The 25,024-nt window shown below is 39.7% G+C and overlaps 2 protein-coding genes across 13 annotated transcripts in view; one reads left to right on the top strand and one right to left on the bottom strand.

Moving 5' to 3' along the window:
• Positions 1-25,024, top strand: part of LOC149306928 (carotenoid-cleaving dioxygenase, mitochondrial-like) — a 47,131-nt gene that overhangs the window by 9,116 nt on the left and 12,991 nt on the right. The window contains exons 1-4 of one of the 12 annotated variants that reach the window (XM_089538915.1): positions 9,768-9,888; positions 13,458-13,576; positions 16,321-16,386; positions 16,629-16,740. The exons of 1 other annotated variant lie outside the window; for it this stretch is intronic. In XM_089538915.1, the coding sequence (XP_089395041.1) occupies positions 16,327-16,386; positions 16,629-16,740 (172 nt within the window). In that variant the 5' untranslated portion in view covers positions 9,768-9,888; positions 13,458-13,576; positions 16,321-16,326. Of the gene's footprint in view, positions 1-9,767; positions 9,889-10,044; positions 10,152-13,457; positions 13,577-13,921; positions 14,063-14,106; positions 14,270-14,614; positions 14,888-14,913; positions 15,096-15,121; positions 15,399-15,429; positions 15,758-16,320; positions 16,387-16,628; positions 16,741-22,103; positions 22,291-25,024 lie in introns of those variants that run through there. 10 more of the 12 variants (XM_089538916.1, XM_089538919.1, XM_089538912.1 and 7 more) reach the window with 10 other exon arrangements.
• On the bottom strand, positions 2,098-7,620 carry LOC149306929 (interleukin-18-like). Its single transcript, XM_089538160.1, has 6 exons — positions 7,131-7,620; positions 6,649-6,723; positions 5,771-5,821; positions 4,091-4,243; positions 3,479-3,621; positions 2,098-2,610 (listed from the first exon to the last, which is right to left on the bottom strand). Exons 1-6 carry the CDS (start codon positions 7,174-7,176, stop codon positions 2,374-2,376), a joined length of 705 nt encoding a protein of 234 aa, XP_089394286.1. The 5' UTR covers positions 7,177-7,620; the 3' UTR covers positions 2,098-2,373.

Raw genomic sequence — 25,024 nt, 5'->3', positions numbered from 1 at the left:
GGCTGGCCTTCCCCTTATCAAACGGCAGCTTGGTTTCAACTGGTGCAGCATAACTGATCTTGATTTTCTATCTCACATTTCTGGTTCTGATGTTGCAATTAGTGACTTATGTACATAGCATCTTGTGCAGTGCTCAGACAAGTTGCAATATAAAAGGGAAAAACCTCTGTTTAATCTGTGTACAATAAAGAATTTAAACAACCCTCAACTATTTGATTCTGAAGTCAATTTCTTGCCCTTTGAATTGTCTTTGACACAATTGTCTTTCAGTACTATATTGCAAGCGGTGCTGCAAGTTCTGTGTAGTGGATTCATCAACTACACTGGCTGATGAAATAGCTACCCAAAAACGTAAGGAATTTCAATTCCACTGATCTCAAGGGCTCAGAAGGAGCCTCCCATAGCAGCTCTGCCGAACCACATGTAGATGCCATGGGATGCTGGTGGCTTATCCCACTTTCCTTTCAAGATAGAACCCAAAGTGGAAACATGTCTCTTCTTCGTACTAAGACACTTCAAACCTACCTATAGAAAAGCCAATAGTGACCCTGCCAAGGCTTATGGCAGACACATCCCTTTACACCAATGCCATCCCACATTCAAGTCGGAGAAGGTACATCACATAAAAGACAGCACAGCCTCCAAAGGATCTATTTTACACAGTAGATGAAAGGCTTAATGTGACACTGTCCAAAAAATTAGAGCAGATTTTCCAAATACAACAGTGAGTCATAAAGATAGTATTACTGTATTCTTCTCCTTCCCTCCCACCACATGAATCAAAAGAGAATAATTTGTAGCTAGGATCTAGGCCAACTCAGCTTTGTTACAGAAAGTTAAACCAACTGAACAAAGGGATGAAATCAAGAGAGAAATGCAAGTCTTAGAAGCATTTCAGACATACTCAGTAGACAAAGCACTCAAGGAATTCTGTTTTCTGGCATCTTGTGCGGTCACTTGCAAGGGGTTTCTTTTGTTTTAATGAAAGGTTTCTAGTCCGCTGGCCTATGAGATGTTTGAAGAAGAAAACAAAAACACAAGACAGGCAGAAGATGCATTTAAGGCTCTATGGTATGTATGTAGCATTTTGAATATTATCAAAGAGAGCCCCTGCTGATGTACAACTAAGCCTTGAGCATCAGCACTACCAGACTTGGGAAAATGTTGAGTGACTTGAATGTTTCTAGATGAGGTTCTGATGAGTTTTAAACCGTTATTTATAACAACAGATAAACTCAATTCACTTTTTAAGGGGATAAACCAGCTATTAAATTCAAGCTGAAATAGAAACTGATCCAACTATGCAAGCATTTCTGGTTACCTTTGTAGGGCAGACTTCCTCAGGAAAAAACTAAATGGCTGTTCTTGCTAAGGTGGGCCTTTGTGTTGCGTATATGCATACCGTTACTTGGCTGCCTGCTTTTAAAACCATTTGAATGCTTTTGGTGAGAACCCCAACCTTGCTTAACGTTGCACCCTCTCTTATGAACTTATGTATTCCTTCTTGCATAATAATTCCACTTTCTCTTATTCCTGTTTTTTGTGTAAGAGACAACGTAGTCATAAGTGAGTCACTGAGAATGCATCCGCTACAATAAGGAAACACACTTGTTGTGTCTGATGGACTTGCAGTTTGGTGCCTGAATAATATTTATATTTCATACCATACTTAGGGCACTTTTTCAGCTTTAGTATTGCTGTAGTGGGCTTCTGTTGTGGATAATACCGTAAGTGGAAACAGGGTGATAGCACAGCCTTTGGGAACCTCTAACGCTTGAGGGCCTTAAGTCTGGTCTGCAAAGTTGTTCAACCAAATCAGGGAACATTCCCAAACTACAAACCCCTTATTGGCGCATTTGTGTATTCAACTTTAAGATTTTCTTCCTGTGCTTTGTCTCCAATGAAAAGATTTTAGGCTTGTAAAGGACAATACTGTATGTATTACAGGCAGTACTTGCCTCGATGGATAGCTGATCTGATATGTCAAGAGCAGCTTCCTCTATATCCACATTGGAAGATGAAAAGGAGAGACGTATCAATGCACAGCAAGGGTAAAGCAAGGCACAGCCTTTAAAAATGTACAAAGATTGAGAGAGATTTAATCAGGGTGTCCAATGCATTTTGTCATATGTTACACTCCTGGGAACATATTATTTATTAAACTATTTCAGCATCCGCATTTATAGAGAAGCACAACTAAAGGTAAATGAAGACATGTACAATCATATAATTTTTGGTTTTGCAAATTGTCCCCCCCCCCCTCTTTTTTTAATTTGATTTATTTTTTTACAGTCATTGTCCCATCATTAATTTAGCCTTTAAGGCTCACTCAACCATACAGTGTATAATTTTTACTACGGTTTGTGACCAGGATTATTTATCTGGAGGGAATGAGGAATGGCACATCTCTGTGGTTTGGTCCACTTCGTCCATTGCTTTCTTTACGATTAGTCTTGTGATATTGCTTGCATCCCTCTCAAAGGCAAGGAAGTAACCTTGTTCCAGGGCAGACTCAAACCTGAAGAACTGACTGCCGCCTTCAGAAAGTGACATTTTGTTGAAGATCACATTGCTGGTTTGCCCAGTAATGCGTTTTGGAAGATCTCCTTCCTGAAAAGGAAATAATAAGTGATAGATCTATATAAAAAGAGAAGGAATCACAGAATTGGAGCATGAAAGTAGGCCATCGCTCTGGGACAGGACAGGACATGCTCCACCGCCTGGCAAGATCCTGTGACTTTCATTAAAAAGCCATCTTGCCATATCTGCGACACATGTGAATATAGCCTGTTCCCTCAGTTGTCTACCTTGTCACAGAAAAATCACAAGTTGGGCAACCCAAATTTGCATGGAAAAAATGTGCTCACCAAATGCTTGAGGAATTTGCCGCTAGAATGTAAGTGACTTTTCGGCATTAACCCAGAAGGCAAAACTGCATTTGCTCCCTCAAGGGTAAAACTCTTGGCTACTTCTCATTTGGATCACTACCGCTGTTAATGGACAATGGCTGAGAGGCAGGCTGCATGCGCACTGTAGAAATAATCCAGTTTGACCCCCCTTTAACTGCCATGACTCAGTGCAATGGAAGTCTGGGGATTACAGTTTGTTTTGGCACCAGAGCAGAGCAGGATTCCATAGCACTGAGCCATGGCAGTTAAAATGGTGTCAAACTGGATTATTTCTGCAATGCAGCTGCAGGATAATGGAGCTGTGCCTGATCTTCAGACTGGGAGTGCTGGCAACTCTTGTGCCGCCAGGGGGCCATAGGGACTACCTACACAATGAGTACTCATTACTCAAACCTGTTGAAAATACATCTGAAAGTGCCGTCTGAAACCGAGTAAACTGGGGTAGGATATGCTTATATAAAATCTCTTATCAGAGTTTATTCCTTATAAAAGTAACACTGACATTCATGCACCAGTTTTCTATAATATTTCTTTATATGTTTGCTGCGTTGAAGTGATGTGTGGCTTACCTTAAATTCCACCCTCATTTTATTGTTGCTTTTCACAACACACATGTAGTACGTTTTGCTGTTCCATTCAATGGTGAAAGCCACCGGCAGCCCTCTGGGCATCGAGTCTTCATAGATGTGGATGTTGAATTTTATTCCATGTGCTGCACGGAAAGAGCAGGGGGTCAGGCTTCTCTTAAAAGTGACCCAATTCAGGCATGGAGCAGACGGAGAGGAAAAACTGGGTCACTTCTGGGTTGTCCCAAAGCAGGTGGGACCCTGCTATCTGTACCTTACCTTACTCAGAAGTCCCCTGTTGCTGCATTGAATGGGGGAACTGGGTGATGGGCTGCAACTACATGTCCAGGTGCCCCATTTCTGCCTGGGTCTTTTGGGCCGTGTGGACAACCCCTTACTGAATTATAAAGCTATCGCCTGCTATATAAACTAACCATATAGCTCTGCAACTTTAACTTTAAGGTGTTGCTTTCTGATCCTTCCTTGGTGAGTGGAATCAAAAATTATTACTTTGTTCCAACAAGGATGGTTCCCAAATGTATGAAATACTGGGGACTTTGGGTAGGAGAGATAGAATATATTCAGACATCCAAGGGTGTGAAGCAAGAACCGTACCATCTTGTATTGCTTGGTTTGTCATGAGTTGAAATACCGCCTTGTAATCCTCATGCTCATTTGGCTGCGCGATGAGGACATAGTTATCTCTGTTCCGGAGGATTTGAGTTCTTTCGCATTTTTCAGATCTTCTCCAGCTGTCAGATTCTAGTGCTTTGAACAAATGTTAAACATATAGACAGAGTGAGGGCTATAGATTTTCTCTTCAAAAACATGACTGCACCAGGTGTGAAAATGGATACACATGGGGCAGCAGAATGGCAATATCCTATCCTTAAACCGTTCTTCACTAAAGTTCACTATTGGACCTCAGATTCTCACCCATTCAGGTACTCTTCTTCATCATTCCTCTATGTTTGTTATGGCACTTAAGTAAACTATTGTGAGAACTTTAACTTTAGATGGGATTTTTTAAAGTTTTAAAGAGTTTTAAACTTTAAATTTTAATAATATAATGCTTTTAATTGTCTGAATTGTTTAATTGTTTTTTAAACTTGCATTTTGCATATTTATAGTGTTTTAACTTGGACTGTTTTAGATTTGTAAGCCGCCTTGAGTCCCTGTACTGGGATGAAGGAGGGATACACAGAAACATAAACATACTAATAAAAATAATAATAATAGAGATGAAATTATTTTCTGTTCCATTTTGCCCTCCTTTTTACTAATGACACTGTGAAATATTTATAAAATAATAGGGCTACATCCAGACTTAGTAGATTCACTGAAACAAGTGGGATTAGACTACGATTAACCTAATTCCCATTGATTTTAATGGGTCTACTCTGTGGACTGGATATATGCTTTATTATTACCAGTGTGCCCATGTGCTTCATCTTCCTCCTCTTGTGCATTATGGCATTTGCTGGGTATATTAAGCCAGGTTTTTCTTCACATCCAGAGTGGGAAACTGCGGCTTGATGCCTGCTTTCTTAACTTGGACACAATGCTCAGATCTTAACTTACTTTCATGTGCACAAGTGTAAGAAAAGATTAAACCATAGAGTCCCTGTTTGATAGAACTATGATAGACATGTGGAAGCTAGGCAAGCAATGAGAGGAGTGTACAGCTGCAGCATCTGTAGACAGTCTAATAAATTATGGTTTGGGACAGACGACAGTTGCATTTCTCCCTACCTTTCCAGTCAAAATAATGTGTAAAGCAGCTAATAAGTCTAATTAAACCAAACTGAATAATGATACAATTAAAACAATAACTATAATAAGCCTATGTTATCTGAATTGAGTTTTTGCCTCCCGTCTTTGGTCAATTTTTCACCAACTGTTTTTAAATTTTGATTCCTTTTCCCCTGCCTTTTCATTTACAGAACGCTGCATTCCAAGGTGATGCAGAGGTATAGCTGCACTGGTCTATGTGATCTTTTCTTTACAGTCATGTATTGCACCAAAACATTGCTGTGTGATATTCTGTTTTGGTATGTGGAATTGTATGGTCCTATTTCCCAAAGTAATTCAAGCTGCAGTTGAAAATGGTCAGTGAAAAATATCTTGAGCGTACTTTAAAAGCGGTGCAGCTACTGAGACGATGACAAAACACCATCTACAAAACTGCAGTCTTTTGACACAATACCACAAACCCTTGGTTCTATTGTATTTTGTTAAGAATGGCAAGTAATTAGGATACACAACAACGAGTAGAAGAGAGTTGTTCATGCTTACCGTTGTCCTCTTTGTTCCGATCAAACAACGCACAGAGGAGAGGAAAAAGGGGGGAAATATTAGAATATTAGAAAATGGCATCCAGATCAATAATTACTTGCTCACCAGCTTCATTCTAACTATTGAAATAGATAGAGCCCATTTCTTTAGCACTCTCCCATCAGAATAAATCAGAGCAGAAACTGCGGCTGTATCTGCACTGCAGAAATAATCCGGTTTGACGCCACTTTACCTGCCATGGCTCAGTGCTAGGGAATTCTGGGAATGGTAGTTTGTTGTGCTTCATAAGCAGCAACATTCATTACGATGGCATTAGCATGAGACTCTTAGGCCTCAGATCTGTTCAGGGCTACATCTAATGTTAACAAATTGAAGCGTCCGCATCGAATTTCTATGGTAATAGTTATTATATTCATTTGCATTGAGCTTTCCCCCCAAAAAGTGGCACTCAAAGTGGCATAAAGCTGAAAAGCACAGTGCAGTTAAAAACTTGTAAAGTGATAATTAAAACAGAATTAAACTATTACAATATCAAAACAGATCATTTGTTTAAAAATAGAATTACAATAAGAAAAGATAAAGATAATGAAGATGCAAAGGCATACACTTGAAAGACTCCTTGAGAAATTAAATGTTCTCAGCCTTGTGACTCTAACATGATCACCTTTTTATTCTGTATGCTTTTTAACATCTTTGCCTGTTGAAGAAGCCAGTGAAGCTTTGAAAGCTTGCGTGAGGCATTTTCTCCATTTTGGTTGGCGAACAAATATATGGCTCTTCTGTGGATTTAGATTTTTGTATTTTTCTAGCCAAGATGACAGGAGAAAGTATGAGTCCCTACATTCCACATTCATCCAAATAAGACAGCAAAGAATTACCTTCTAAGAATAAGAGGATTCCATCACTGAAATGCACTGGAAGCATGCAAACTATGTCAGAAGTCATCTTTGCTCCTTGGAAAAGAGAAAGAGATGAACGTCTTAGCTACAGAGACCATATTTCTCCAAAATATAAGCAGTTCTCTTTTCTGTGTTCAGATGCTTAAAGAATACCTTTGGTATTGTGCGGAACAGCTGGAATTAGTATCAAGTCTGTCAAGCTAATGAAGGAATTCCCCTCCCCATTGCTGCATGGACTTCAAATGGCACATTCTTATTGAGTAAATTAAACTTTAAATAGAGGAATTCATTTGCAAAATCCATGGAAAGTTCCTTTTGGAGGGCCCTGGAATTCAAAGACAGTTGCTTCTAAAAATTAATATTGCAGCTCAGAAGAAAAAGTTGACAGATTATTATATTTTGCGATATCCCACTTCAAGACTCGGTTGTGGGTTGCAAATGCCCCTTTCCCATTGCCACACCTTGTGACAGTGGTTTCTCCTGTTCACTCATAACTGCTGCATCCATCAGTTGTGGAGCATCTCCATTTAAAGACTGAGGCGGATCTTGTTGGCGCCGATGCTGGCTTTAATCTTAAATACAGTACAGTTTATTCGTGACAGCCATTTATAAGTTATAGCCATCAAACGGTTGGCGCCGATGTTGGCTTTAATCTTAAATACAGTACAGTTTATTCGTGACAGCCATGTATAAGTTATAGCCATCAAACGGAAATGATTAAAACCTCTTAAAACTTTTACGGCAAAATAATCCCAGTGACGCCAAAGGTATTTGTTCTTGGTTTCTGTCAGTGGAGGCAATGCTGCCCAGAAGAGAAATTGCAAAGAAGTCCCTGCACAGACTGCAAGAATTTCTGCTTACAAAACTGCCTGAGAAAACCAAAAATCTTTTGGGATGAGGGTTTCCCTGAAAATTTTGGTCTCTTGGGTAAGAAACGTGTGTGTGTGTGTGTGTGTGTGTGTGTGAAACTTATGTGTGCTCATCTGTTTTTCTTCAAGGTAGCAGATCTGTTGTGTGCGTTGTGTGCCTTCAAGTCTTTTCTGATCCTATTTTAGTCTAGCTGCATATTTGCATACAAGAAAGATGAGAAGGATGTGGGGGCTGCCCCTTTCACAGGAAAACCACAACAGATTTTGGGGTTCTCTGCCTCCTTTGCTTATTATGGCATCACTATGCCAAACATGAGACTTTTCTGATATACGTTACTAAGAGATTGGTTCTTTGAAAGCCATTGGTATTTTTCATGCCATCAATGCCCACTTAAGTACTGGCATTATAGTTCCTTTCCTGGTGCCTTACCCCTCTCTGGCCAAGCAAAGAACAAACAATCTTGAACAAGCCTCTTTTAGCTTTGACATAAATGTTAAAACATTTCCCCTTTGGAGATTAACCCAAAGACTGCCAGTACTTTTAGATGCAGAACATTTAAGATTAAGACGATTGTCTTTGAAAAACTTGGCATACATAGGACTACATCCAACTTTAGTCCCAACTAGCCAGGATGAACAGATGTCCTCCTGCTCCAGGACATGTCCTCCATTTCAGCCTTCTATGCAGGAGGAATGCCAAAACGTCCTCCATTTGGAGCAAGACTAAAAAAACATGAATGTATATGAGTGCTTTTAGCTTTTGTTTCGTAATGTTGTTCATTTTCCTTGGGCATCTTACATTTTATGGTGCCTCCTTTGTGGTGATGACATCTGGTCTCCCTCCAACCAGCTGCTTTGAATCCCAATTTTGAGGGGGAAAGCAGGGTATAAATAATAATAATAATAATAATAACAATATGGACCCATTGACTTGATTGGCGCTTGCCAATCATCACTTCCATAAGTCCCATTGATTTCATTGGGTCTACTCTGACTGAAGAGAGCCAGTGTAATGTAATAATAATAATAATAACAATATGGACCCATTGACTTGATTGGAGTTTGCCAATCATCACTTCCATAAGTCCCATTGATTTCATTGGGTCTACTCTGACTGAAGAGAGCCAGTGTAATGTAATAATAATAATAATAATAATAACAATATGGATCCATTGACTTGATTGGAGTTTGCCAATCATCACTTCCATAAGTTCCATTGGTTTCATTGGTGACTGAAGAGAGCCAGTATAGTGTTTCTTAAGCTTTCCTTTGGTCATGGTCCTCCTCCCTTTCTCCTTGCCTGTCCTCCCTTTTGCATCTGCCCTCTCCTCCTTTGCATTTCTGGCATGAGCCAGGCAGCATCCTCCTTTGCATGGGTGGCCTCTGCTCACCCCCAGACCCTCCTCACCCTCCTTGGAGCCCTACCTGTCTCTGTTAGCAGCAGCAAGAGGAGCAGCTCCGCAGGCAAAGATGCCCAGCCAGGACTGGGAAGGCAAGGAAGGAAATGCTGCTGCTCAGTGGGGCAGGCCCTCCTTCTCCCCGCCCTGAAGGCACTGCTCCTGCCAAAGACGTGGGCGGCCCAGGGCTGCTCCTGGCAGCAGGAGAGGCGGCCAGGGAGACAGCCTTCACCTTCAGCCAAGGCAGCAGGGAACCTTTGCCAAGGGGGACCCCATCTCCTTTGCATGCAGAAGCTCCCAGCTCCTGGGCATCTCCAGGACCTACTGGAAAGACTCTCCTGCCATCCCTAGGGTGCTGTTCTGCTAGCAATGTTGGGCAGCCAGTGCTAGGAGTATTGGGAAGCGCAAAGGTGCTAGCAATATTGGGGAATGCAAAGGTGCTAGCAATATTGGGAAGCCAGATGGTACTAGCAATATTGGGGACCCAGGGCCAACAATATTGAGTAGCCAGTGCCAGCAATATTAGGGAGCCAGTACTATCCATATTGGGGAGCCCAAAGGTGCCAGCTATATTGGGAGGCCCAATGTTACTAGCAACATTGGGGACCCAGTGCCAGCAATATTGAGTAGCCAGTGCTCTCCATACTAGGGAGCCCAGCACTGCCAGCAGTACTGAGTAGCCAGTGCCAGCAATGCTGGGCAGCCAGTGCTAGCCGTATTGGGGAGACCAACAGTGCCAGCAATATTGGGAGGCCCAATGGTCCTAGCAGTCTTGGGGAGCCAGTGCTAGCCATATTAGGTAGCTCAGCAGTGCAAACCAGTTGATGTCAAATTGGATTGTTTCTGCAGTGCAGATGTCACCCAGATGAAAATTGATTCTTTGGTGCTGCAAGTATTTAGTGTCTCCAACCCATGTTTCATTACTGAGGAAACAAAGGGGGGACTTACTAAAAGTGAGTATCTTAAAAGTATATGCCTGGGGAGCACACAGCCAACTTTTTTAGCTATTTACCAATTTATTCATCACTTTTGCTAATGGCAGGTGCTAAATAGTCCGATGTTAGACGAAATCTTTTTTTCTTTTTGCCTTGTCAGCGTCTGATCATATTTCCACATGTCACCCTTTCAATGGAGAGGAACATTACTGGAATCCAGCAATATAGTCTGTACAACTTTCTGATGAGGAGAAACTGAAAGAGGAAGCTACTGGTATTATGTGTGTGTTTTGACTCTCATTGCTCTTTGTCCAGGAAATGTCAGTATGGAGAGGGCAATGATGGCATTTGAGAAATGATTCAGTAGACTGGGAAGGATTGGTGTTTTGTTAAAGTATCTTGTAAGAATGGCGGAGGAGATGGGAGGAGAGCCCAGAGTTCACTCCCTTATCGCCATCCTTATCCAAACTGTGTACCTGGCAAGGCTATGAGCAATAAACATGTATAAATTGAGATGTCATCTATCTATAATATCATCTGAGCCAATGAAACTCTCATCTCTAAGAGGTTACTCCCTTCTAGATGATTCTCTGTCATATACACACACATATAAAAGTTAGTGTCAGGGTATTGGTTATTTTTTTCTACGCCACACAATTTGTTGTGAATTGCAATTTTCCCTGTAGTATTTATCTTTATAATTATAATGATATTGGCATTGGCTCCTGGGAGGACACTTTACCCACGGGTTAGAAATGTACTAAACTATGCAGTTGAGAGGCGATTAAAAATCCATTTGAAAGCATCATTAAAATGTCAAGGGGGCTGTTTTGCTGCTATATTAAGGGTGCAAATTGGTTTAAAAGACTGTTTTCATATTTATGCCTTAACAAGCATCATTTAACCATCCAACGGAAGCCAAACGTTTTTATTGCTCAAGGTACTTTTCCTCGCTACCAGAATCCTGTTTAGTAAGACATAAAGTACTCTTGTTGAATTAGTTGATGTTTGGAGACACAGGTAAATCCTACTAATTCAACATATTTACTGTAGTTGGGACTGTTTATTGGATCCAGGCCATTCTCTGCATTATCAAGTGCTCTTTATTTATTGGATTGTAGCCCAGAAGAATAATGAGAAAATCAGCTTTTTTAAAGCAAATGATAATATTCAGACATAAATTAATGCAGATATATGCGAATTCCATCTTAAAGTAGATTGAAAGGAGTTGCTGTGGTGTAGTGGCTTGAGCGTTGGACTATGACTGTGAAGACCAGGGTTCGAATCCTTGTTCAGCCATGAAACTCACTGGGTGATCTTGGGGAAAGTCACACTCTCTCAGCCTCAGAATAAATCTTGGCAAGAAAATTCCATGATAGGTTCGCCTTAGGGTCTTCATAAGTCCGAAATGAATTAGAAAAGTCCTAGAACAGATCAGCTGTGAACTCTCCCTGTAAGCGAAGATGACTAAATTGAGACTGTCGTACTTTGGCCACATCATGAGAAGGCATGAATCACTGGAAAAGATAGTGATGCTAGGAAAGGTAGAAAGTGGCAGAAAGAGAGGAGGACTACATGCCAGATGGATAGACTCAAATAGGAAGGTCGCTGGCCTGAATTTTGTAGGACCTGAGCAGAGCAATGGAGGACAGGGGATTTGGAGATGTCTCATCCACATGAGTTGAGATTGACTTGAGGGCAGCTAAAAACAACAACAACAACAACAACGTATAAGTATTTATTTATTGATATGTTTTTATTTATTTAATTTTTATCCTGCCTCTCTCCCAAATTGGGACCCAAGGCGACTCACAATATATATACGTACATGTGTTATGTGTTTTATACACACACACACACACACACATTACACATGTATGTATATAGAGAGTTATTGTAGCACCTTTGAGACTGACTGAAAGAAAAGTTGGCAGCATGAGCTTTCCTAGACTAAAGCCTACTTCCTCAGATGCATATGGGACAATGTATGATGTTAGCTCACTTCTTTCCTCCATTTTGAAAGCAAAGAAAACAAAGCATAGCACTGATGCCAGCTTCCAGAACATATGGGTATTTCCTCTGCACAAGCAATCTTTTCTGGCTTTGCAAAGAGAAGAGATAGTCAGTAGCTATCCTTTAACCATCATCTCTTGCAAGGAGCCATACGAAGAAAGGACTGTTTGCAGTGGAAGAGGATGCCGGATGAGACCTTTAGAAGAGAGATGTGCAAATCCATAAAACAAGCAGGGGTAGCCCTCCGTATTTGCCATATAGCAAATCCAGTAACATCAAAAAATTCCAACAAACAGGGATTTAACTCTTTTCTCAGCTGGAAGCCTGATGGGCGAAAGAGCAGGATACACTTTTCTTGCTGTTTGTTTTAAAAATGTACAAATTAGGTGTTGCTTACAAAGGCCATGGATAGTTTGCAAATGAAAGGGGTTGTTAAACCATTAAGAGATGTGCAGTTCAGCAACAGCTTTTCTGGAAAATTTAGGGAAGGACAGAAACATTGTATAATTTCTCCACCCAGCTGGATATGATAAGCTTTCCTGTTCTGATATGTTTTGACTAGTAACCAGCGTTTCCTATCCAGTTTTGTCTCTGAGGCCTTGCCTTCCCCATTACACATTATCTGTGTAATGTTTCCTCATTGGAACCATTCCCTGCTTAGCCAATACCTTTGCTTTGGCCAATCTGAGCAATGATGTCATGTGCCTAGTAAAATATATATGTTATGTAACATAATATATGAAGCCAAGAAATATCCCTGCAGACTTCAGTCTTCTAACATTTCCTCTTCTTCTGCCTGAGTCATTTATTGCAGGCTTCACCATCACTTGGATGCATGATATCCTCAGTCTATTTGATACATTAATTTCGAATAACTGATCCTTTAATCCCCAGTTCACAGCTGGGAATATATATCTTATTTATTAACGCAGATCACAGTCTAGCTATGTTCCACAATAATCTATATAGTATAAATGCTTGCAATAAACCTGGCGCAAGTCAAAAGGTGCTCAAGGATAATTTATATGCCATTTATTTTGGAGGGTGCTTGTATGTTCCTATTATATTTAATTTGTGCAATTCCCACCCTACTTTCTCTGTCGTTTTCTTCTTTTCTGTGGAGAGTCGGAATAACTTGTGGTTATTCGGTCGTAAATTCCTAAATATCGTAGTAGTTTTAATTCCTTTTTGTGAGTTTTTAATTGTAACTGTGTTTTTAGACAGCAAGCTGCTTTGAATCCCATTTGGCAGGTTTATTTCATCTATCTTAATTGATTGTATGATGTACAGCACTGAGTACATTTACAGCACTTTATAAATAAAGCTTTATTATTATTATTGGGGGAAAGGGGTGCTCCTACTACTAATAGTAATAATAATGTCGTAATGTTTGATCAGTTTGATCGTAATCAATTTATTATATCATAAGGATTACTGTTTGTTTTAGTGAGTTCACCATTAATATCCTCTACTTTCCTGAGCAGTTATGAACTCCAGGGATATATCTGTTGGGATGCTTTGGAGACTTACGTGGGCTTTTAATGGTAATATTTGTTTTCTTTACAAATATACAGGCAGGATGTAAATGGAGGAAGATGCACTCCTACAAGAAGCAGATCAGTTCCTTCCTCCCAGTTGTTTTACTCTCACTTTGGATATTTCTGAGGTCCAGTCCTCTTGAATATGTTTGCAGGTCTGGGGCATTTTTCTGACTCCATGTTGCAAAATAAACCTCAAATGCTTCCCATTCAATCACATAAATAAGGTTGCAGAACCGTAAGGCGATGTGTTTACTATTTGAGTCACTACTGTGTTCCAGAAAGTGACACACAACAGTTTGCTCAATTTGACGCAATGCTTTGGATTCACAAGGGTGTGTGATCCTAGATTGCAGACTATTTTTAGGATAGCTTTTATCAGCAATTTTGGCCGGTTTGGCGGCTGGCGGAAAGCTATAACTGGAAAGATCGTTCGAAGTTATAAATATATGTGTGAATTTGGGATGGCAATGGCAAACCTTTGCCATAAGTTGGAAATGACTTGAAAACCTGCTACAACCAAGGTGTAGCCGCACTGCAGAATTAAAGCAGTTTCGCCTGACTTTAACTGCCATGACTGTGTCCTGTGGAATCCTGGGATTTGTAGTTTGGTGGGCACCAGAGCACTCTGACAGACCAGGGTGACTACTTCACCATAAATAAATAAAAAAAAAATAAAAAATAATAAAAAATAAAGTGGTGTCAAGCTGCATTATTTCTGCAGTGTTGCTGCACCCTGACAATATCATACACACACACACACACACAAGACAAGAAAGAAGGAGAAATATGTATAGGCTCTAAAGGCAGAGGTCATAACCGCAAAGAAGGACAAGGCGCCACAAAGTGTAGGGCATTAAAGAAAAATGGAGGACCCGACCAAATTAAAAGCTAAATGCCACTCATATAGAAATGTAAATCCATGCTTTTCTTAGTCAGGCTCCAAAATGGAGGACATTTTTCAAATCCTTCCTGAGGAGAAGGTTGACATGTCCTCCTTTTCCAGGAATGTGTCCTCCACTTCAACTTTCTCCTCAGGAGGGATTTGAAAATGTCCTCCATTTGCAGCCTGACTAAGCAGCATGGATTTTACATATATATATATATATCATATATGATATAAAATAAATTATATATATATATGTATGTATGTATGTATATAGGAGGACATGAAAGTTTGGCTTCAGATGTGCTTCTGTCACATTTTGTAGAGGAGACTCCCCATTTTTTAAAATTGTTTAATTTTATTTTGGGTCTTTCTTTTTTCCTCTCCTGAGGAGAATAAGAACAAGGAGCCCCCCTGAACCCCCCCCCAGCAAAAAACGACCGTTAACGGTCAAAAAGGCAGTTAGTGACGTCACGAGGGGACGTCCACACGAGAGTGAGGCCAATTATCGCGTGTTAAACGCGGGATTGATCCCAAAGTAACACAAAAGGGGGGGAATATGAAGTTTGACCATTAAAGGGTTATTCAGTGCTTCCTATCACCTATCTATCTAGGACTGCATCCACACTGGAGAAATAATCCAGTTTGACCCCACTTTTTTTAACTCCCTGCTGTGGAATTCTGGGAATGGCAACTCACCAATGAAAGGGTTAAATAATGAGTTCCATTCCCAGAATTCCACAGCCTCTTATCCCATCAGGCCAAGCCAACTGCGGTTTTAAATATTTGTAATTTTTTTTAAAAAAAAATTGTTTTTAGCTGATATTTTAATTTTTATTGTTTTTAAAATGGTTATATTGTGAGCCGCCATGGGTCCCTTTGGGGAGAAAGGCGGGATAGAAATTAAACAAACAAACAAACAATAGTTTCATGGTTTGAGTGGTTTGTGGAGACCAGGGTTCGAATCCTTACTCAGCCATGGAAACCCACTGGGTGACCTTAGCCAAGTCACACTCTCTCAGCCTCAGAGGAACCCAAAGGCAAACCTCACTAGACAGTCCTGTGATGTAGTGTCATGCAGTGACTCTAAAGTGTGTTTCTATGGCAGGGCAGGCATTCAAACTGAAGAAGATGGCACTTTTAAAAGAATAATTGTACAATTATGATACAAAATGCGCCCCATCTTCTCTCTGTGTGAAGAATTCTTATATAATTCCGTTATTGCAACCCAATAATCATGATACAGACTTTAGGGGTGGCTTCCATAGGGTTAGATAATTATCAGAAGGTTAATCCCCCCCAAGGTTTAAATAATTCTCTTTTAATTTTCGTATTCTTATCAAGTCAAATCAAGTCATGTTTATTGTACTGGCCAAGGGCCATGACAAAATGAGCTTATCAAAAAGCATAAACGTTTAAAACAAAAGGCACAGAATACAAAGGACAAAAAGTGTGCAATTAAACTAGTTAATCTTTCCTGGATATTAGTAAACATATACAATAACATCATAAAATCTAATTAATACTTTGCAGTATTCTTATCATGAAAGTTATTTGGTCACTTTTTAAAAACTCTTCTGTGTCCCTTATTGGGGAGCAATGAGGGTTGCATGATCCTGTTTTATCGTATTGATTATTATTATTATTATTATTATTATTATTATTATTATTATTTTCTTATATCCCGCCTTTCTCCCAATATAAGGACTAGGGTGGCTTTTAATATTTTTAAAATATTTATATTTTTTAATATTATAATAATAATGTTTTAATATTGTAATAATTCTATTTTAATGTACCATTTTTGTATGCTATTAATTGTACTGTTCTTTAACGTCGTCAACCGCCCTGAGTCCCATTTTTGGTAAAAGTGTGGGATATATAATAATAATAATAATAATAATAATAATAATAATAATAATAATTTGCACTTACATTGATTTTAAAATATGCTTTTATCTCGTACTGCCATGAAAAGAAATGAAGTGTTGTTTTCTCATTTATGACACTCAGGTAGCAATGACTAGTATCCCTGCAAAGCCTGATGAAAATAGAAGTAAACGTAAAAAAGAAGCAAAGGTGAGCAGTTTTATTTAGCTAGCCCTTTCATTTGTAAAATTGTTAGTTATTGTTGATATACTTTTGAGGGGTATACAGGTACAAATCTATCAGATGTCTGGTTTCCACATCCATTTCATATATTTGCATCTGCATGCAGCTCAAAACTGGGTCAACAACTAACTAATTTTCAACCATAACTGCATCAACAACAACTGCAAGTATTCCAACTTTTTTTGCTGTCTGTTTTCTTCTTTCGGCAGAATGAAGCTTCCGAAAATCCGCCGCTGCCTTCTTTAGAAAAAAAGGATGTGTCTCTTTCAGATGGCTCAACTTTGCATCAAAAAACCGAAGCCCTGGAAACAGCTTTAAAGGGTGATGAGTTTAAAAGCATATCAGTTGTCCATATGTCTGACATTTTTACCTTTAGACCCACTTTTTAATGAAAACAAATATTTATATTAACAGATACGAGCAAAGAAATCAATGCGTTCTTATTGAAATATGCTCATATTTTAAGGCAAGTAAATTGTTTTATTTATTTCCATTTATTCCTTCCCGTCTCTATCATAAGATTTGGCCGGGACAATCCTAAGTAATCCTCTGTTGTTCCACTTTTTCAGCTGTTTTCAAAATAACATGGGTCCAAAACCCACTGAAGAAATACAGTGGGCCCTCCACATTCACTAGTGTTAGGGATGAAGGAACCCAGTGAATGTGGAAAAACCACAACCACGCTATTCTTTTTTCCTAAGCGAACACCTCTCTAGGCATCTCCAGGGCCTCCAGTGCAACTCTGTGGTCAATATCTGTCAGAAGTTGATCATGGAATCATGCTGGAGGACCTACAAATGCCTGGAGAAGTGTTTTCTCTAGGAACCCCTAAGTCCTCCAGCTCAACTCTATGGTCAACTTCTGGCAGAGTTGCACTGGAGGACTTAGAAATCCCTAGAGAGAACAGATTAATCAACACGACTAATAATCACATCCGCAAAAGTTAAAACCACAAATGTGGAGGGTCAACTGTAATCCACTTTGGTTTAACTATCCTGGCCCAATGTTAGGGAATTCTAGGAACTGTAGTTTTGTGAGACATTTAGCCTTCTCTGTCAGAGAGCGCTCTAGTGCCACAATAAACTACAATTCCCAGGATTCTCTAGCACTGAGCCATAGCAGTTAAAGCGGTCTTAAACTTGGTTATTTCTGCAGTGTGGTTTAGACTTTAGTTTCTCTCTCCTCCTCCCACTTTCCCTGTTTGTCCTCATCTTATTTCAGCTGCTTCAAACTGAGGGGTTATCTTCATGCTTTGTTTTGCAACACAGTTATGCAAATAATCTTACTCCCAATTCATTATTCATACTATTTTTGAATCAGAATGGCATCTCTGCGCATTTCTGCAAGTTCCGTTGCTCACACTGCGAATAAAGATGGCGTCGACAATGCGGATGTATTCGAAACACATTCGAGGGATGCAGAGTTTTATCCTGATTTATCCCAGGTCAATCCACATTGGTTTATTCACACAGCTGACATTGTGAATCTTGCAGGAAAATTTCGAGAAAACAACTATACGAATAGTCTCACACATTCTGGGTTTGTTGTTCACACTATGGGACCACATCTCTGCGCATCTCTGCAAGTTTGGTTACTCGAATAAAGATGAAGCCAATGATGCAAATGTATTTGAAGCATGTTCAAGGCATGCAGAGTTTTATCCTGGTTTATCCCAAGTCTATTCACATCGGTTATTTACACAGCTGACCACTTCAATCTTTTAGAAAGACTTGGGAAAAAATCCAATATTGATTATCTTGGGTTAAGTGGGATTTTTTGGCATCCCCCTCCCAAAAAAAATAAAGACCTTATTTGAAATGCATGGCAACAACGAAGATTTGACCTAGATTCTATCTGGATTATTTTCACCATTTGAATAACCCTTGATATTGATTATCCTGGGTTTTGTAGGGTTTTTGGCATCCCTCCTCCCAAAAATTTAATCGGATGCATGCAAAATTCATGTAAACAATACAGTTTCAAACCACACTGTACCAGGATTATTAATACCATCTGAGTTAGGTCTGAGTTTAAGGTGCAAAAGTAGTTTGCATTCAGTTAACTCAGCAGTAGTTGCCCTTCCCTGTAGAGTCAGGCAAAACCGAACTGCTGCAGCATTTCATAGCTTTGTGTCCTTCCATATTAATAACATTTGCCATATTAACCACACTCTGATGTTAGTTGGCAATGTGGGTAGCAGGTTTCATCTGTGAAATGTCGGATGGTATGATGTTACTTCTATTCATTAACTAGAACAGATGAATTGCTAGTTTCTTATATTGCCAAAAGATGCTTTCAGTTGATAAAACAGCTGGATTCATGAGGCAGCAGAGTTTCCGGAACGGGATTCTTCCGCTGGGTGTTCTGATATTCTGCTTGATATCTCCTAAACGTATCTGTAATTAGTTACTGATTGTCCAAATTCTTCAAGACTGAGCTTGTCAGTACTGCCACTGGGTGGAGTAATGTTTGCAGCAATACACATAAAACCTGCTTCATTGTTCCAACCTCCTTGATACGGACATCACAGGTAATCACATTATAGTAACAGTACCGCAATTATTTCTACAGTGAGCTAAGAATATTATTTTTTTAAATCAAATGCTATACAGTTTGCCCTCCACATTTCTGGCTTTGACTTTTGTGGATTTGATTATTTGTGGTTTTGATGTATCTTCTCTTTAGGAATCTCTAGGTCCTCCGGTGCAAATCTGCCAGAGGTTCACCATAGAGTTGTGCTGGAGAACGTAGAAGCTCCTAGAGGAAACACTTCTCTAGGCGTTTGTAGGTCCTCCAGCTTGGACTCGATGATCAATGTCTGGCAGATGTTGACCATAGAGTTGCAGTGGGGGACCTGGAGATGTGTTCTCTCAGGTGAAAAGCATAGTGGTTTATTATTTGTGGTGTTTCCACATTCCCAGGAGTCCTTCATCCCTAACCCCAGCATGGAGGGACCACTGTACTTAAAACATGAGATATCTTTTCTCATTTTTTAAGTATAGCATTTTATTTTAAAGAATTATGGTAGTAGTCATCAGCAAAAGTTTTAGAAATTAAAGGGCTATATGCACCCATGTTAACAAATGCTCTCCTTCCCTCCCTTTCTTTTTTCTAAATAAAGTGAGAAAGCAGCAATGGATACTTCCTATGTAGAGGAGCTAGAAGAAATCCTAAAAGAAGCTTCTTCTATTGAACACCACCTGAAAGTGAAAAGAGAAAATGTCAGGCATAGGTTTGCTTCGATTGCAGGCCCTCTACAAAGAGAAAATGGATCATCTGGCAAATGACTTTCAGAGCAGATTGCATGAACAAAATTGTGTATCAGCTGTATGCTAATAGAGAACGAAACGCTTTCATATGCATTTATTCTTATACATATTTCTATTGTTTCATGAAACAGCCCATGACTTTTTCCAAAGTAATTTAATTTAATGTTAAAAGGGTACCTGAAGTTGTAATGAAACATTAATTGCAGTATTCATTTAAGAACAGCCGTGTGGGCTTGGGTTTCTTTGACAAAGCTCTTCTCTTTAAAGTTATGTTTAAAGTTTAGTTGTGGGCTTTGTCTCCTTCCTTGCTTGGTAGTAGTGATACAGCAGGTGAGAATTAGGAGAAGCCTGTATATTCTTGTCTGAAACCAGAATTTTCAGTAATGAGAAGGGATGAGAAATTTACAAATATTTTACAGTTTGACGGTGAATATTATCAATAAAAAGACTTGTTTGCCCAAAATGTCCATATTGTGGGGCAAATTAAGTACTTAAATCTAACACTGTTAAGTGCTTTTAAATCTCATTGAACTTCCAGGCTAAAAGAGTTAAACACAAACTTAATCGTCTCATTGAAATCTTAGGGACATCACAATACTTACCTTTCATTGGGTTGTGCTCAGTATATTTTGATTTAGAAAGGACCTGTCTGGCCGAAATGTTTTTTTTTTAATGCTGGCCTTTGTTCATGTATATTTTATTATTTTGTCATTTTTCTTACACAGTTTCAGAAATTCAGAAAATGAAAATAAAATTGGAAGGAAGCAAGAGGGTTGTAATGAGATCCGGATTTTGTTCACACACACTATTTGCCAAACCTGCTTGCCTCAAATGAAATCATGTTTTCTGACTGCTCTTCAACACTAATCTTCCAAATGTCTTTATTCAACACCTAGTCAGCAATCGGTGTCAGCTAAAACACGCTTTTCATTCATTTTGAGAAAGACCCTTCCTGAAAGATCTGGCTGCCACTTTTCCTTCCCTAATCAGCTTTTCTGTTTTACTGTGAGAGGTTTGAAAGGAAAATTAATTGGGCTTAAAGCTGCCACATCTGACCAGCAAGGCTTAGCTGGCAATTACTTTTCCCTGTAATCTTTTCCATCCTATTGTTTAGCTTTCCGTTGTTTGCAATAAACCAGAAACAGTGTCAACTGGCTCACGAAGTCACAACCTGCCGGCTTGCTAGAATGAGGCCTCTTGTTTCTATTGTAATGAATTAATGTTAAAACCCTTTAAAAAGTGGGGGATGTTGGGGGTCCTCACCAGCAGCGTCAGAGTCTCCTTGAAATTTTGTGGAAGCATAGCTCATAAAGGAGGGTAACTTTTCACCTGAGCATACCAGTGCTAACTACAGAGAGCACTCCAGTTTCAGCAAATAGAAAGGTTTTATTTAGAAACGTGCAAAGGTGCATGCAAACATATAAAACCGATGCAACCGTAGGAACCATACAAGGCTAGTAGAAGGAAAGGTGTGGAAGGTTGGATAGAGAGGAACTGAGAGAGGATGATAATGACCAGTCTTGAAGACAGATGCATAGAAGATGGAGACAGAGTTTGAGGGCTACACAGCAAGAGTGAGCAGGGCCCTCTCTGCAAACACATGGCTAGAGCTGCGGCAGATGTTTATATCCGGTTTCATACCCTTGAGGGGTCTTTAATGTTATCACATGGTGTAACAATGGCTTTGATGGGTTTCCCATGGAATTGACAGAAGGAACGGCTGATGACTTTAAATCCGGTGTGAGAGAATATTGATTGGATCTGAGACAGTCCCTGGATAGTCAGGCAGGAAGGGGAAACAAGAACATAGCATCAGGTCAGGTGGAAGAGGTGGTTTTGGACTGCTTTTGCAATGGGGCTCACTGTGTCTTTGTGAGGGGAAATGCAAAGAGACGGGGGGGGGGGCTGAATGGAGTGATCAGCAAACCCATTTAGTGTTTATTTTATTATTACCATCTAGGTTTCTCGCATATCCTTAGGCCAGTGTGACTCCTGACACACGTAACGTCCTAATTTCCACAGGTCATCATGACCTCTCAAAGCATGACCAATCCCGGGTCTCTTTGGGTCTATGCACATCGCCGTTTGCGCAGCTGACGATGCAAAACTTTTGTAAAACGAAGGGAAAAGCCCGATATCGATTATCCTGGGTTAAGTGGGATTTTTGGCGCCCTGCAAAAAAAAACAAAAAACCCTTAATCGAGTGCATTTGGGATTGTGTGTGCACAACAGAGATCCATCCTGGATTATTATCACTGTGCGAATAACCTCTTGGTCTTGGCATAAACGTGCCGTTGTTGCAGGCTGAGAAACCGGTGCCACGGCTTCTTCTGCCAGTTCCTGCTGCTTCCTATTGTTCAGCCAGAAAAGGCTGAAGCAGGCTTTTATTCTGAAACGATGTGCTCAGCCAGCCTTGCTCTGCATTCGCATCAGTGCCAGATGCACTGTGCCATCTTCGGCAGAGCAATTCCTGCTGCTTATTTCAGGCTTTTATCATCACCTCTTATCACTGCACAGATGCTTTCCTCCATCTTTTCGTTCGCTGGCTTCCTGCTTAAGAATGCCATTCATTTCCTTTGGTCTTTGCTTCAGCTCATCCCAGGTAAGAGCGCCATTCATCCCCTCCTGGGGGCTATTTTAGTATTATTGCTGCTTTAAAGCATCTGAGGGTGGATGGACTGGACACCGAAGTCCCATCTAGGGTTGTCAGCGTTACATAAGAATCCAATTATTATTTGGGAGTCATGAGTACTGGTTATCTCTGATTTTCCAAGTCAGAGAATGTAGATTTGGAGCTATCTGTAACCAGTAAACAAGTCGGTAAACAGCTGTCAACTGTGATAATGCAGTGAAGCTACTATCGGAATAGATTTTTTTAAACAGAGGACCTTTTCCAAAAATGTAACACCCAACTGAAGTTTTAACTACTTTCCACAACACAGAAATCTGACAGTATAAGGACCATATAGGAAGCCTAAAGAGTAATCGGTAGCAAGTTTATTACTGAATGGAGGGCAATAAAGTCCTAAATTGTCTCATTTTCTGTAGCCTGTGATAGTAATTGTGTGAGCAGGTCTGGTATGGGTTCCTTAAGTCAAATAATTCTTTATGCTGATGGGTCCTGCTATGAAGTTGTTGCCTGCTGAGAGATGGGAAGAGATGATGGAATAAATCATAAACAACAAACTGATGGCACATTCAGTACATTCAGAAACTTTTTACACCAGCTCCCCAAGTTGGTTTATTTTACAAATATAAAACAGGAAAGAAAGGAACCAAATCTGGGACTTTTCCAATCAGGCTGGATCTATCTATCTATCTATCTATCTATCTATCTATCTATCTATCTATCTATCCCCAGTTTGCTCACTCAGAATAAGTGTTGGTGCCATAAAAAGTCCAGTCCATTTGGACTGTCACCTTAATAAGAACAAAAGCCTGCCTTGGCCAATATAATAGTTATTTCATCTTTACCTGCTAATATTGCAACATCAGCCAGCTATTTTGAGAGCAAGAGTTGGACAATGTTATTTCTGTGGGGGGGAAAGAGCATTCAATCACAATACTAATTTAGAAAGGGTTTGTTTTTTTTTAAATCAAACTTGATTTTTATCTTTATTTTTCACCCTTAGGTGGAAAAGTGTTTAATCTTTTGTATGTTTCAATCACAAAAATAAAGCAAAACCATTTTTATGTCTTTTTTAGCACATACAGATTTGCTGTTGGAATAACCTTGCTGGCTAATCTTCAAAGCATTCAAAATATTTCTGGAAGTACTTAACGTTCCTCTCTTCTTCTGCTTCCTCCAAAGGGTTATTATGATACAAGTATTATTTCAAGATCTGTTTTCTATACAATCCTATACCTAGTGCGTCATTTAGTATTAATCTCCAGTTTTGATAATAAGAACATTTTTTGTTACTTTTGAGCTCATCCTTAGAAGGAGCTAATCCATTTAATGCTAGGAACAAGTCTTCTTTTTATCATTTCAAAGACCCTTACTTCTTTCCTACAGGATGCTTTGGTACGACATGAGATTTTGCATAATGAAATCAAGCAGTGGGTTGGAGGAGAGAATAATGCATGTCTAAAATCTGATAAAGGACATAGTGGGCATTGATAATCACAAAGTCCTCCCTGTTCAGTAATGGAAACTAGGCTTCTACTATGAAGAAGCATTTCACAGTGTTCAGAAACAATCTTTTTTTCTCTTCTGTTACATCCGTTTCTTTGTAGTTGAGTAAGACCTCCATAAAACTCAAAGATTAGCTCATTTCTTTGTGGTTTATGTGTATGTATGTTCAAGTTGCCTTATGCCTTATGTTGACTTATGCCAAGCCCATGAGTTTCATAGGGTTTTCTCCTGCAGGGGTTACTCAGAGGTGGTTTACCAGTTCCTTCCTTTGAAATATAGCCTACGGCACCTTGTAGCTAATAAAGTGTTCATGCTGCTTCCCAAGTTAAGATGTATAGAAAGAAAAAAGTAATGCACTTGAGGAAATTTAGGAGATTATCACATGTGGTTTTTAAACCGCAATTATAGCCATAAAAGAGCAAGTTGATACTTATCATACAGTGTCGCCTCCAACCCATAGCTGCTGTGTCTGCAAAGTGTGGTTAAGGTATCCTTGTCATTGTTGGGGAAACTCATCAATAAGCTCCCAAACGCGCTGCAATCCCATTAGATCTCATGTGCAACAGTTGTGAAGCTGGCACTCATGTGGTGTCAGTGTCTTCTCCTCTCTCGCAGCCCTACCTTCCCCTTGCTATTCCCTAGCAGCCTGAGTGCCTTTCCTTTTGTCTATTTCTCTTATTTTTAAAACAAACATAGCATTAGCAGAACTCCAGAATTGCATTAAAAAAGTAAAAACGAAAATCCCAAAAGGCACACTGGGTAAGACATAGGGCAGGGAGATGGGGTTAAGGGGGAATGTGGAAGAAAGCGTGATGGGAGTAGCAGCCCCGGTTGTGTGATTGCGAAAGATGTGCAATAATGGATGCTCTTAAACCAGAATGCTTGTTTTTGCTAACTATGGCAATTGTGGTGAAAATGAGGCTTGTGTGATAACATCTTTAGTGTTTGATCATTATCTTTGTGTGTCACCCTTTCAGCCTCTTTTAGCTGAGAAGCGTGGTTGAAATGCTTTGAACCTATAATAAATATAATGGAAGCTTTTAAAGAGGATGCGTTTAGGCACTTTCCATGGTTCTGAATGGGAAAGATCACAGCCTAGTTTCTTTACTTGGGTTCCCTGTTGTGAAATGTGATTGCTTCCATGATGAATAATAACACAACTTAAAAACTACACTATTTCTGCCAGTTGCTTTCCCTGATT

This window comes from Sceloporus occidentalis, unplaced genomic scaffold (assembly GCF_023333645.1).
Source record: "Sceloporus occidentalis isolate IW3139 unplaced genomic scaffold, rSceOcc1.0.p SCAF_9, whole genome shotgun sequence".
In the NCBI taxonomy this organism is placed as follows: Eukaryota; Metazoa; Chordata; class Lepidosauria; order Squamata; family Phrynosomatidae; genus Sceloporus; species Sceloporus occidentalis.
Note: the sequence above shows the minus strand (reverse complement) of the source record. Positions and strands in the feature narration are given on the sequence as shown.

What these genes read in the sequence shown, in the direction of transcription:
- LOC149306929 (XM_089538160.1), bottom strand. Translation starts at nt 7,176, where the DNA reads ATGGATGCAGCAGTTATGAGTGAACAGGAGAAACCACTGTCACAAG. An exon ending in AATCCTCTTATTCTTAGAAG is followed by an intron (nt 5,822 to 6,648) that starts GTAATTCTTTGC and finishes CTAATATTTCCC; the next exon opens with CCCTTTTTCCTCTCCTCTGT. An exon ending in AAATGAGGGTGGAATTTAAG is followed by an intron (nt 2,611 to 3,478) that starts GTAAGCCACACA and finishes TTTCCTTTTCAG; the next exon opens with GAAGGAGATCTTCCAAAACG.